The sequence below is a fragment of the Oryzias melastigma genome, linkage group LG7, assembly GCF_002922805.2.
Source record: "Oryzias melastigma strain HK-1 linkage group LG7, ASM292280v2, whole genome shotgun sequence".
NCBI classification, from domain to species: domain Eukaryota; kingdom Metazoa; phylum Chordata; class Actinopteri; order Beloniformes; family Adrianichthyidae; genus Oryzias; species Oryzias melastigma.
This window is the reverse complement of record NC_050518.1, coordinates 10642477-10655927: the sequence shown is the minus strand read 5'-3', so window position 1 is coordinate 10655927 and position 13451 is coordinate 10642477. Positions and strand designations below refer to the sequence as shown.

Genomic DNA, 13451 nt, shown 5'->3' with positions numbered 1-13451 from the left:
GGTTTTCCTTTTTCCCAGTTTCTTTACTAAGAGTCAGCAATATTTCTGTAATCAATAAAAAAAGCCATGGAAATAGAATGATTCCTTTTGTGTTCATTTAGGACTTAACTGAATGATCAAACGGAGACTTCAAAACTCTTGATTCTTTGTTTTTTTTTTCCTGTTTTGCATGCTGAATCTAGAGAGGTTGCATTGATTTCTCATGTTGCAAAAACTTTTTTTTATTATGTTAAGTTGCAGAAAGCCATAACATTGAGATAAATATGACAAAGAGCTGTTGGTGTGTGAGGAGTGTATGCCATGTTTGAGGACAGACCATGAGGGTCAGAGGTGATGTGAACACCTAATAAACATAAAAGTAGATCATTATGTGTGTTGTGAAATCATTTTAACATTTTTATTATAGGGGGATTTAATAGTGTGTAGTGCTACACCTCTTAAGAATAATTTGAGATTTTTAGATATAATTCGCTTAGAGGGTTCTTTAGAAATGAAATGGTTTTGAATGAACTTATTCAAAAGTTGTGATGTAGGGACTATTATGACAGAAACAAAATAGTTTTACTGATATACATGTTAAATTTTAATCACAAGTTTAAAATTTTACCTAAATTGTCATTAAAACAAAATAAATTGTAATTCAGGTGCCTATTGGGGATGTAACAATTCACTTTTCCTACGATTCGGTTTAATGGTCAATTTTTGGGTCATGGTTTTGTTTCAGTTCGATATATTACTACTGTAAAACAGCAAAAAACCCAAAAAAAAATGGAAAAAAAAACTTTTTTATTAAATTTGGCTATCGGCAAGCAAATTGAAGAAAAACTCTTCAGTCGACTCATATAAGGCTGGTGTAATGTAATATAACATTACATTCTATATCCCTAAATTTACCAATTGTTTTGACAATTTCAATGTAACTATGCTATAAGTATATATACTAGTATCGTATACTATACTAGTATGTAATAGTCTATATTCTATGTTTAGATATAAAATTTAGATTTAGATATATATTCAGCATATATATGTATTTAGATTTAACATTAAGATATATTTTTTAACATTTGCATTCATATTTAGATATGTGCTCAGATTTAACCCACTTATTATTTACATATAACTAAAAAAAGACGGTTATATTTTACATTTATATTTTATTCTTTAGTATTTATTTAGATGTATTTATTTAGCATCGAGTAGTATATACCAATGAGTTATTCGTTGGTATATACTAGTGCTGTAACGATTCTTCAACAATTCGATTCCCTTTAGATTTTGGTTCATTTTGAACAATCCGATTTGACCCGATTCACATACATAAGATTGATCCAGGACATCTTTAGCCAAAAAAAATACCCAGTATGATTCAGATAAATACCTGTTACTGAACTTTACAGGTTAACTTTTAGAGATTCCTTGAAGTGTAAATTAAATGTGTACAAACAGGTAAACAAATGAACACACATCACATTTAAGTTTTATGAAGTTCAGCCCACTGTTGTTTTTCTATATTAAAACAATAACAATGGAACACTGTTAGAACATTATACCACATTTGTAGAAATCTAAATTGATTCATCAACTCATCGTCACACCCTCAAGTCACAGATAATGGATTTATGTTTAAAAGGACTCACAAAATGTGACATAAATGCAGTGATCATGGAAATAAATGTTTAAATATGGTAAAATTGTCACATCATTTTCAAGAGGGGAATTTGTACATTCGGCGACCCATAGTGGGGAAGCAACGATTCCAATTGCCCTCCATGCCAGTAGGTGGCAGTCATCGCAGTTTAAACTTGCTGCTTCCACGCGCTTTCGAGTGTCGCGCAGGTAAACAGCGGATAGAAACATGGCGTCCTCCGTGAGAAAAGCAGGCCATGATATCGAAACGCGAAAAAGGACCGAGGACGTGCTCCTGGCGGAGGGTATCGACTTCAGCTCTCTGCTGCTGTCGCAGCCCGTTCTGGACGGACTGTCCGCTGCTGGTTTCCAGAAACCTTCGCCAATACAACTGAAAGCGATCCCGCTCGGTCGATGTGGACTCGGTGGGTAACTAGTGGCTCTAACTACCGTTTTAATCAAATTATTAATGAAAGTAGTTTTTACTCTAAGATATCTGGTTTCAGACTTAATTGTTCAAGCCAAGTCTGGGACAGGAAAGACATGCGTGTTCTGCACCATCGCCCTGGACTCTCTGATCCTGGAGAATCCTGCCACTCAGGTCAGTATTCTAACACTTCCTCTGCAAGAAACCTATTAGTTATCATCGTGCAATTACGAACAAAAACTTCAGCCTCACTCATTCTAGTAGAACATTTAAGCTTCTTACTTGCCAAGAAAAATAGCACACTAAAAATGTTTTTTAAATGTACTATGTGGATCTTAACGACATTTTCTCTTTTTTTAACCTCACATTATTTTAGAAGTACTTTTTTAAAATACAAATCTCAACTTGTACATTATGTCCCATTTTGCACATAAACAGTTTGGGTTCTCCTGCAGGTTCTTGTCTTGGCTCCCACGCGGGAAATAGCGGTGCAGATCCACTCGGTGGTCATGGCTGTCGGCTGTGCCATGGAAGGCTTGGAGTGTCACGTCTTCATCGGGGGCAGACCTGTGAGCCAGGACAAATCCCACCTGAAGAAGTGTCACATTGCTGTGGGGTCACCCGGTAGGAGGACATTCCACAATCGGCTCACGTAATCCTCTAGTTTGGTATTTGATGAGGATGCTCCTGGTCGTCCACTCAGGTCGCATCAAACAGCTGATCGAGCTGGGCATGCTGTCCACCGCCAGCATCCGACTGTTCGTTCTGGATGAAGCTGACAAGCTGCTGGAGGAAGGGAGCTTCCAGGAGCAGATCAAGTAAGGGGGATGCACGCACTGTTCTGTCTCCAGTTCTTAGTAGCTGTAGAAATGTTTATGTCCACATTTAACCAAAAATATAGCATGACATTTTGTACCCACCAATGTCTTTCCTCAGCTGGATCTTCTCAGCTCTGCCTGTCAACAAACAGATGCTCGCACTTTCTGCCACGTACCCAGAATCCCTGGCTCAGCACCTTACCCGCTACATGAACGAGCCCACGTTTGTTCGACTCAATCCTAAAGACATGGGACTGAAAGGTGAGTTTGCTTGAGAAAAAGATTATTTTATTCCCTGAAAAAAAAAGCAAAATTTTCTTTGTTTTTTTTTCACTAAAATGCTTTTTAAGATTGAACATAAGATTAAGCATCAAACCTGATTCTCGACTTTTTTTGTCCCCCTGGCAGGTCTGAAGCAGTTCTACAAGCTGGTGCCTTCCCATCCTCTTCCTCACAAGGTCTTTGAGGAGAAGGTGCAACATTTACTGGAGCTGTTCAGTAAAATCCCATTCAATCAAGCTTTAGTGTTTTCCAACCTGCACACACGGTGCGTGCGCTTTTCCGTGTTTACCTTCACTCCGCAGCTGCTGCTGTCGGTTAATTGTTTTACCGAGCACGGAGAGAATGGATTTCTTGCTGAAATGTGCTGTTTTCTGTGGCAGGGCCCAGCACCTGGCAGACATCCTGTCCTCCAAAGGCTTACCTGCTGTCTGTATATCAGGTGAGAAAGAAACTGTAATATCTTTGTGCAAGAAAATCAGTTTTAGGGGAAAAAGATTTATTTTCTTGAATTATTTTTGACAACCATAAACCAGGTGTGACCATGAAAGTTTTTAACAGTTTAGCTTTGTGCTTTTGTTTGTTTTTGGCAATGATAAATAATCTACATGCTCTGTGTCTATGTGTACAGGTGGACTTAGTCAGGATCAGAGACTGGAAGCCATGTCAAAACTAAAACAGTACCAGTGCAGAGTGCTCATCTCCACTGATCTGGTGAGAGAACAGCTTTGGAGTCATCACATTTTTTTTTTATTTACTGTATTTACTTTGTCTTTTTTTTTCCTCATTCAGCTTTTGCAAACAGAATGCAGGAACTCAAATTTGGACTTTTCCTTCAACCGTAGCTTATTTATACGAGAACTAAAGCATATATGTAAAATATCTGGCTTCTTTGCTAAATAATGTCACCTGAGTTCTGAATTTTATATACAGTGGGGAAAAGAATTAATCGGCCACCAATTGTGCAAATTCTTCCACTTAAAACGATTAGAGGCCTTTAATTTTCATCATAGGTTTTCCTCAACAATAGTAGACAAATTCAGGAAAAAAAAAATCCAGAAAATTGCATTGTCTTTTTTTTTTTTTTTTTTAAGAATTAATCTGCAAATTATGGTGGAAAATAAATGTAGTCATCTTCAAACAAGCAAAATTTCAGTCCCTCACAGACCTGTACCTTCCCTTTTAGGATCCTCTGTCCTCCACTCGTTACCTGTATTAATGACACCTGTTTGAGCTCGTTAACTAAATAAAAGACACCTGTCCACAACCTCAAACAGTCACTCCAAACTCCACTATGACCAAGACCAAAGAGCTGTCTAAGGACACCAGAAACAAAATTGTTGACCTGCACCAGGCTGGGAAGACTGAATCTGCTAAAAGTAAGCAGCTTGGTGTGAAGAACTCAAGTGTGGGAGCAAAGATGTACAAGACCACTGATGATCTCCCTCCATCTGATATTCCCCACAAAATCTTACCCTGTGGGCCTGTATGCCCGTCTAAAGTTTGCTAATGAAGATTGGGAGAATGTTGGTCAGATGAAACCAAAATAGAACTTTTTGGTAAAAACTCTACTCGTCGTGTTTGGAAGAGAAAGAATGCTGAGTTGCATCCAAAGAACACCATACCTACTGTAAAGCATGGGGGTGGAAACATCATGATTTGGGGCTGTTTTACAGCAAAGGAACCAGGATGACTGATCCGTGTAAAGGAAAGAATGAATGAATGAATGAGGCCATGTATTGTCACATTGTGAGTGAAAACCTCCTTCCATCACCACTGAAGATGAAACGTGTCTGGGTCTTTCAGCATGACAAACACACTGCCGGGTAATGAAGGAGTGACTTCGTGAGAAGCATTTCAAGGTCCTGGAGTGGCCTAGCCAGTCTCCAGATCTCAATCCCATAAATAATCTTTGGTGGGAGTTGAAAGTCTGTGTTGTCCAGCGACAACCCAGAAACATCACTGCTCTAGAGGAGATCTGCATGGAGGAATGGACCAAAATACCAGCAACAGGTTGTGAAAACCTTGTGAAGACTTAGAGAAAACATTTGACTGCTGTCATCTCCAACGAAGTATTGAGATGAACTTCTGTTATTGACCAAATACTTATTTTCCACCATAATTTACAGATAAATTATTTAAAAATCAGACATTTTTTTTATTTTGTCTCTAATAGTTGAGGTATGATAAAAATTACAGACCTCTTATCTTTTTAAGTGGGAGAACATGCACAAATAGTGGCAGACTAAATACTTTTTATCCTCCACCGTATATCTACACACATCTAACTCCAAATAAGTGTACAGGAAAGCCTTATGATGTTATGTTGGTGCTGCTTCCCCTTTGTTTCCCTTTGGACAGACGTCCAGAGGAATCGATGCTGAGAAAGTAAACCTGGTTATAAACCTGGACGTGCCGCAGGATTGGGAAACCTACATGCACAGAATCGGACGGGCTGGACGTTTCGGTGAGCCTCAGATCTTTCATCTGTTCACATATTCAGAAACCGGCAGGTTTTTGCTGCAGATGTTTTCCCATCAGCTTGACTCACTGAAATACCTTCAGGTCAAAATGTCCATCTGAATTTGAAGTGAAATAATAAGAAATCTAAAATATGAAAAAAAGGACACATTTTTCATTTTTATGACCTAGTTGTGGCAAAAGGCAATAAAAAAATCAATGTATCACTGCAGTTTAGTTTTCCAAGAAGGAGCTTTCTTTATTGCTTTTCTGTTCCTTGTTTTGTTTCTAGGCACTCATGGGCTGGCTGTGACCTACTGTTGCCATGGTGAAGAAGAAAACAAGATGATGGCCATTGCTCAGAAGTGTGGCCTTAGTTTGTGTGCTCTGCCATGTGAGTGCCGCCCACTTTTTTGACTGTTTGACAGGAAAATACTTCGCAGTCTAACGACTCTCTTTTGTTTCAGTGGTCTTAGAGCCCGGGCTGATGGACGAGTCATGTGACTGGGATGTGTGCGCAGACGCTTCCATCCCAGTGCCCCCATCTGTGCTGTCATCCAAAACTGAAAAGAAGAAGACATCAAGGACTGTCGTCCCCGCTTCTGATCAGAGGAAGGATCAAGCTGTGGAGCGGAACAGGCAAATTAAGGCTGACAAGATCCAACCGTCCACAAAGGATCTATATGCTGAAGAAAATGTAAGGAGCGCCGTGCGACCACAGAAACCCGACGTAGCGCCGACTCGAAAAGAACTGCAGGACGCCCTGCCCAAGATCCCTCCTCTGAGCTCATTCAAGAACTGCAGCTTGAAGTTTGTGACTTTTGAGGAGGCGGAGCGGGACTTTCACGCCTTCATCACCACAGGGCTGGGGAGATCTGTGGAGGTAGTAAGAGAGTATGGAGGTCGCGATGGTAAGGACGTGCAGAGGGAGTTTGTCATGCTCCATGAAGATGGAACGCAAAGTTTACCACAAGATAGTACACAGTTGAAGCCTAGTTTTAGCCCTCAGAGGTCACCTTCTGTGTCCTCTAGCTCCCAGTCAGACGTGGAGGATGAATCGGCAGAGTCTAATCATACTGAAGGACCAGTTGAACGTAAAACGGTCAATAAACCTCCGCTGGAAACTAGACCCCCTGTGCGGAAACCCCCTCAGCCTTGGACAAGAGATCAGACGGCCCGCTCGAGCGGGAGAACTTTGCCTCACCCCAAAAGCAGGGATTCTGCACCAGGCACCAACCGGACAGCTCCAACAAAGACTCGCAGGGATGAAGTGAAGAAAGAGGGTAAGAAGGACGAGATGAAAGGGAATCGGAGAAGAGATGAAGAGGACAGCATGGACACGGATGATGAGTGCAGCTCTGAGGCGTACTGGAGAGCCTATTACAAAGCTTGGAGTGATTACTATAACTCCATGCCCCATTTTCCAGAGCAGGGCTATCAGAGCTACTACAATGTGGCTCACAGCTGGATGGCAGCTTATCGCATGAATGCAGTTTACATGGAGGAACTCATGAAGCACTGAACCAGCTGGAGTTTGTTTGTTGGGTCGGGAATTCTCTGAAAAGGAGAGCTTTTTGTCCATTCAGCAGGATTTCTTGTTCTGTATTGATCTTGTTATGTATGTAATAAATCATCTCATTTGATCGCTGTATTACTGATTTTTTTATGTTTACATACCAATCTGGCTTTTAAATGCAAAACAAAGTATTAAAGTTTTGATCTTTTTTTTTTTTAGGATGCAAATATGTCTTTGTTGCTTTTTGCATAAAAAAAACTCCTGTTTTATATTAATCTAATGTAGACTTTTGTCTTGATCAGGGGTCTGTAACCTGAGACTCCAGAGCCACATGCTAACATCCTTCCATTGCTTCTCTTTGTCTTAAAAGAAAAAAATTAAGGATTTGAGTAAATACTGAGTTTGTAGTTTTTTTATTTGTTATTTCTTGATTGTATGTTATTTGAGTAAATCTAAAGCCCATATTCTAACATCTGATACACAAATGTCCATTATTGTTCACAAATTAAATTCTCAAAGTATATAGTTCCATTTAATAATTCGATTATTCACCAATTCTGTGTTTATATTTAATAGGAAAATGAGAAGAAAAAGAAGACGCATCAAAGAAAACACCATCTCTGACCTTCTTGCATCTTAAATTCAGTAAATCTGCTGCAGAAGGATTCTGTTTTGACACAGGATGTATTTTATTTTGAAAGGAACTTGTATGTTAAACAAAAAAAATAGCTGCATATAGAAAAAACTAATGTAATTCAATCATTTTATATTTAAAAACTTCATTTTATAAATGAAAAAAGAGACAAAAATGGTTATTTTTTTTAACAGTGAGGTGGGACTTTGTAGCTCTGGTGGATTTTGGTTAGTAAGAAACTGGGCCAAACGGCTCTGTTATCGTTAAAGGTCACAGACTCCTGGTCTAGATTGTCCTAGTTTTGATTTTCTGTTGTCCATCTGATCCTGTGAGACTAAATTCTCATAAAGTTGGTTATTTTAGGACTTTTTATTCTCATCTTTAAATTGCCTAAATAGGAAACTAAACTTATTTCACTCTGGAACAAAACCTCTAAAAGTTCTGATGGAACATTTTTATGGTACATGAATAAAAGTTATATTTTTTTAAGCCTTTATCTCTTTGTTGCCACTCTTGGACACGTGGGGGATACAGAGGCAAAGCAGAGAAGGAATTTGTGGCAGATATAGATGTTTTATCAGGCGATTCACAGTCGGGACACAAGACAAAGTCATAAATAATATCCAACACCTGACAAAGATACGCACAGCAGAAGTCTCAACAGTGACAGGTGGCACAGGAAGGCAAAGAGTGAGAGGAGAACCGAGTGAGTGCCAAGAGAAGACAAAGGAAACTACGTAACAGAGAAAGAGACAAACACAACCACAGATCTGTATTTGTTAAGAAATAAAAATACAGTCTTTTTGACACTTTTGAGCGGAATATAGTCATCTGAAAGTGAAGAAACCTGTAGTGAAGCAGGAAATAAGACATTTAATCGTTCTCAGCAACAAAATGTGCAGAGCCTTACTTCTTTATCAACCTAGACATCACGTGTGGAATTTTTTTTTGTTTTTTTTTTTGATTATCCGACTTGTGGAGACAATGTCTTTAAACTTACTTTTAAAATACACTAAGCTTTGTCTGCCTGTGCTTGTTTTCTTTTTTATACTCTATGTAAATTAGAGCACAGTCGACCAAACATCTAAGGGGATGAAGGCAATCGTCACAGTACCAACGACAGTACTAGGTCACTACTATGAAGATTGGAGATCAGCACACCCCGATTTTGTATAGTAGTTTTGGCTTTAGGTTCACAGGATCCACGAGGAGTGAAGCAGGAGTTCTCAGGATGCTCAGATATAGTTATGCTCACATTCTGCTTCTGTGGAATAGATTACTTAACAGTTGTTGGTCTGCTCCCACTGCATCTGTTCTTTCCTGTTTGTGTAAACTGGGTTCCTATTAATGAGATGTTACAGTTCATACGAGCGGCAGCAGTTTGGACTGAATGTCCACCATTAGTCATTAGTTCTTACAAACTTTGGTGATAGGAGCTTCTCGTTTGGGAGGGACAGTCAGACCGGCATAGCTTTTTTTTTTTTTTTTGAAGGTGGCAGAGATCCACAGATCCAATGTCCTTTGAGTCCTTGCAGTCACCTCAACAACAAACCTTGCTTTCAAAGTCTCCAGAAGAGAAAGTAAAGAATAATAATTCAAAAATAAAATAAATAAATAAATAAAATCCCTTGAAACAGCAAGGAGGACAGAAAGTACAAACACCAAGTTTCCTTACCACACAGAGTACACATACCCAACAACTCTGAAAAATGCTCGCTGAGTTTGGAAGATAAAACACTGACGGCCATAAAGACTACTGAAAGCATACTGTTGTATACATAGAAGGTTAGGATACAACAGGACAACAACAAGAAGGGTGCAGAGAGGAGAGTTATAACAAGAGGACGGCTTCACTGGTTCTGCCAAACGATGGTCAAATATTACAAAATATTCTATTAACAATATTCACAAAGATCACAGGCTCAGGGCAGATTTGTGTCAGAAATTCTCAGCAAACGCCTTGTGCTTTTATTGTGGACATTAAGATTTAAACTGATTTTTTTTTATTTTCCATTCCTTTGTTAAAAATATACTGAGTCATCTGAGGTCAGAGGGGGCTTTAAAAGGGAAAAGAAGGAGAAATAATTTACAAAACAAATATATTTCTTTTTAATACGCTGGCAAAAGAGGCACATATTGTTTTACAAGCCTTGTAGCTGAGAATTTTGGACAGAAACATGTGCGATGAACCCCTCAGAGTGGCAGCTAGGCAAATATACCGGATACTAAACCAGAGAGACCCCTACAGAAGAATCGAAACACACGTTTGCAGTCGGCTGAGAAACACTCACACACAAACGCGCTTCCTTTCAGGAACACCTCTATTAACAAAGATGCACATACACTCTGTCACAAACCCTTCATGTCATCACAGAGACACTCAGTCACTTTCACGTATTAGCTTGAAATAATATTAAATTTGTCGAAATGATAAAGCGGGCCAAAATGTTACCAAATAAAAGGGCAGGGTTACAGATTTGCAGAAAAACATCAGATTATGTACTTTTTTTTCCTTTCCCTTTGAGTTTTCCCTTCTTTGTCCTGTTAAAGTGAAGCAGGAATCATTAAAAAGGTGCTTTTTTTTGCACAGTGACACATTTGGGAGAATCACCCGACACAACAGGAAGCACTTGCTTCCATACTTTTTCTTCTGCTGTCTCACTTACACACTCTTGTATGTGCACACTTATGCCAAATACTAACATGAAGATCCTAACAACCACCCGTCTGTACTGGGAGTCCATGTTGTTACAGCGCATGGCCAGCAGGGGGCAGGCTCCGCTTGGGCTTGTCCTGGTCTCTGAGCGCCTTCTCCATCAGTCCTTGTCTGTCTTAATTAGTCTTAATCTGTCTTTCAGTGTGGACCCCCCAGAACTCCAGTCCTCAAAGTGCAGACACTTTCACAACATTTTGATGACTCGGGCCAGTGGGCAGGTGGGCGTCGCCCTCAGGAGTTGTCACTGGCGGTGTGGGAATGCTGATGATTGCTGTGGTGATCTGGCTGCTCTGGCAGTTCAGAGGTGCTGGCTCATCTATGCGCATGTTCAAACTGGAGCGACTGCAGGAGAAAATGTCAGAAAATCTTGGATTAGGATAATCCTAGAGAAACGTTTTGGCCAAAAGATGAATAGAGAGAGCTTCAGGGGAATTTTGTTTTGTCCCAGACCAGCTGCTGAGAAAGAGTTATTGGGACTTTCTTTGGTGGAAATTTTCTGCAAATCTGGAAAACGTTGGCTCATTTGTACAGAAAAGATTCAAATTTTGATACTGTTTTTTCTTCACAAATTTGTATTATATTAAGATAATTTATTATCTTTTTACCAATATATGTTAATATCACTATTATTTCGCTTTTGATCCTTTTTATTTGCTTTTTGGTAACTTTCTTTTGAGATTTATGTACAATTTTTGTGATGGTTTTCTTAAAATGTTACTGATTATTGATTATTGACAGTAAACATCCTAGACCAAACAGAAGGCTTTTTTGTTTAGTTCTATCTACTATTTTACTATAGTCCAATATGTTTTTTTGGCATTACCTATCATTGCTTACTGGTGCTCTGATGTTGGACTCATGTAAAAAGAAGTTTGGATTTTAATTTTTAAAAGACAAAAGTGTTCCAAGAAGTATTTCAAAGCCTGATTTAGATGATCTTAGCTTCCTTCATACTATTGAGAGGGAAAAATAACTTTTTTTATGCACTTAATCAAAGTCATGTCTTCAATTGAAGTTTAAAAGTCTAATCTTGTAATGTTTACTGCTGTTTTATAGCTAAACTAATTCATAAGATTTTGAGAATATTGGTTATGTTCACATACTATTGGAATTTCACCAACATCAGACATTTATTTAGTTCTTTAAAAATGATTACAAAATAATAACACTAATAATACTAATAATGAAGTTGGTATAAACAAATAATAAATTCATCCATCTTCAAACTCTAATTAATCCTCAAATTTCCTTAACTCCAAATTTCCCCCTTTCATCTCTAATACCCCCCTCTCCTATGTCCTCTTCTTCTTTTCCATCTGGTCTAACAAAAAAAAATTATACAAATATAATCAATATAAATAAAGTTTAGCCTAAATTACAAGAAAGGTTTATACAAATATACACCTTATGTGTCAAAAGATTCATAACCCCCATTTTAATAGTAAAATATGTCTAATACAACATTTAGTTAAAAAAAAGTTAAAAGGAAAAGTTAGTTTAAAAAAAAATGTTACGTTACGTGAAAAAAAAAACAAAAGCAAATCCAGCTACTGTTGGATGATGGTGGGGTACACTCTGGACAGGCCACCAGTCTTTTTCAGGGCCACACAATCACACATATTTATACCTAAGGACAATTTAGAGTCTTCAAACTTAAGAAGCGTGTTTTGGACTCTGGGAGGAAGCTGGAGAGCCTGGAGAAAACATGCAAACTCCACATAGAAAGCGCCCAGCTGAGATTTGAGCAGCACATTTTCTTTGTCTTTTAAAAGCACAAACTACCATGTCATTATGCAGCCTGTATACATAAAAAAATGAAATATTGAATAAATAATACATACTTGCAATAAAATGTATCAATATTTATTGGTTTCCTTACTAAAAGGTTTTTTCTTGTATTTTTGTAACTATAATTTGAATAGTTAAAAAGGGATTTTATTCTACACAATTGAAAAACAGATGTTATACTTGAAACATTTTGTACTTTTAAAGATTTAGTTTATTTTTTTACAATTTGACTAGTTTGTAGAGGCTGAAACTTTTCTCACCTGTTGTGGCCATAAATGCAAAAGTCATTATGATAATTAATATCAACAATAATATCAATCAGTAATGTAATACTTTAAATAAAACAAGGAATGCAAGTTTGTTTAAAATTCCTGCATTCACTCATGACAACCAAGAATTAAATCAATTCAGAATACTGCCATTGGGAGCAGTTTGAATTACTAGTAGAAAAAATATCATCATCTGGGACTCAGATGAAAGATTTTGGCTTTTAGAAACAAATCAGTCAATAATTAACAGATTTTGCATCTTTCACTTAAAAGAGATTAACTTTTACCCAGAAGTTTTCATACTTTAACTTGTATTTTGCATCCACTGTGGTAGAGGGCGACATCTGAAGAAACGTTGGTATTTTTTGTCCACTGATGGAATGTCTTTTGTCTTCTCCCGTTACCTGGTGCTGAGAGGCTGGATGTGGATGGTGCTGAGCTCCTGCAGGCCGTGGTGGTGCGTCTGCGGGTGAGTCAAAGGCTGCATGTGTGCTGGGGCACTGGCGTTCCGTAAAGGTGTGTTGTGCTTCTTGCTTCGGCGGCTGCAGCACGTCCCCGTCACGCCGTCTTGGCTGGACAGGGAGGGGCTTCGAGGGGGATAGTTCTGCAGCCCCCCCTCCAGGTAGCTCTGCTGGTAATACTGCTCATCCACAAACTCGTGGTTCTACAGGAAGGAAAATAGAGACACAGAACAACTGTTCTTTATTAAGGGTAATATAGGTTAATAGATTAACTAAGTTAATAGGATCAAAATTAAACAAATAAACCAAATATTAAATAATGATCTGAATTGGCTCTAAATCCAAGAGATTGACCCTTAAAAATGTGTTCTTAAACCTTTCAGATTGTGTGATAACAGATATTTCAACACCCCCCTGATGGAAGCTGGTCTACAGTTTCTTTTTTTTTTTTTTT

The 13451-nt window shown here is 38.3% G+C and overlaps 2 protein-coding genes across 6 annotated transcripts in view; one reads left to right on the top strand and one right to left on the bottom strand.

Annotated features, from left to right (window-relative positions):
- The first annotated feature begins 1760 nt into the window (after window positions 1-1760).
- Window positions 1761-7262, top strand: ddx20 (DEAD (Asp-Glu-Ala-Asp) box polypeptide 20). Its single transcript, XM_024293792.2, has 11 exons — window positions 1761-2054; window positions 2136-2230; window positions 2512-2680; window positions 2760-2874; window positions 2993-3135; window positions 3283-3421; window positions 3537-3595; window positions 3785-3867; window positions 5515-5620; window positions 5906-6007; window positions 6081-7262. Exons 1-11 carry the CDS (start codon window positions 1859-1861, stop codon window positions 7133-7135), a joined length of 2262 nt encoding a protein of 753 aa, XP_024149560.1. The 5' UTR covers window positions 1761-1858; the 3' UTR covers window positions 7136-7262.
- A 1054-nt stretch (window positions 7263-8316) lies between these two features.
- The window catches only part of kcnd3 (potassium voltage-gated channel, Shal-related subfamily, member 3), a 114386-nt gene continuing 109251 nt past the window's right edge, over window positions 8317-13451 (bottom strand). For all 5 annotated transcript variants that reach the window (XM_024293794.2, XM_024293793.2, XM_024293796.2 and 2 more), the window contains 2 exons: window positions 12941-13200; window positions 8317-10821 (listed from right to left, as the gene is read on the bottom strand). In XM_024293794.2, the coding sequence (XP_024149562.1) occupies window positions 10647-10821; window positions 12941-13200 (435 nt within the window). In that variant the 3' untranslated portion in view covers window positions 8317-10646. The remainder of the gene's footprint in view (window positions 10822-12940; window positions 13201-13451) is intronic.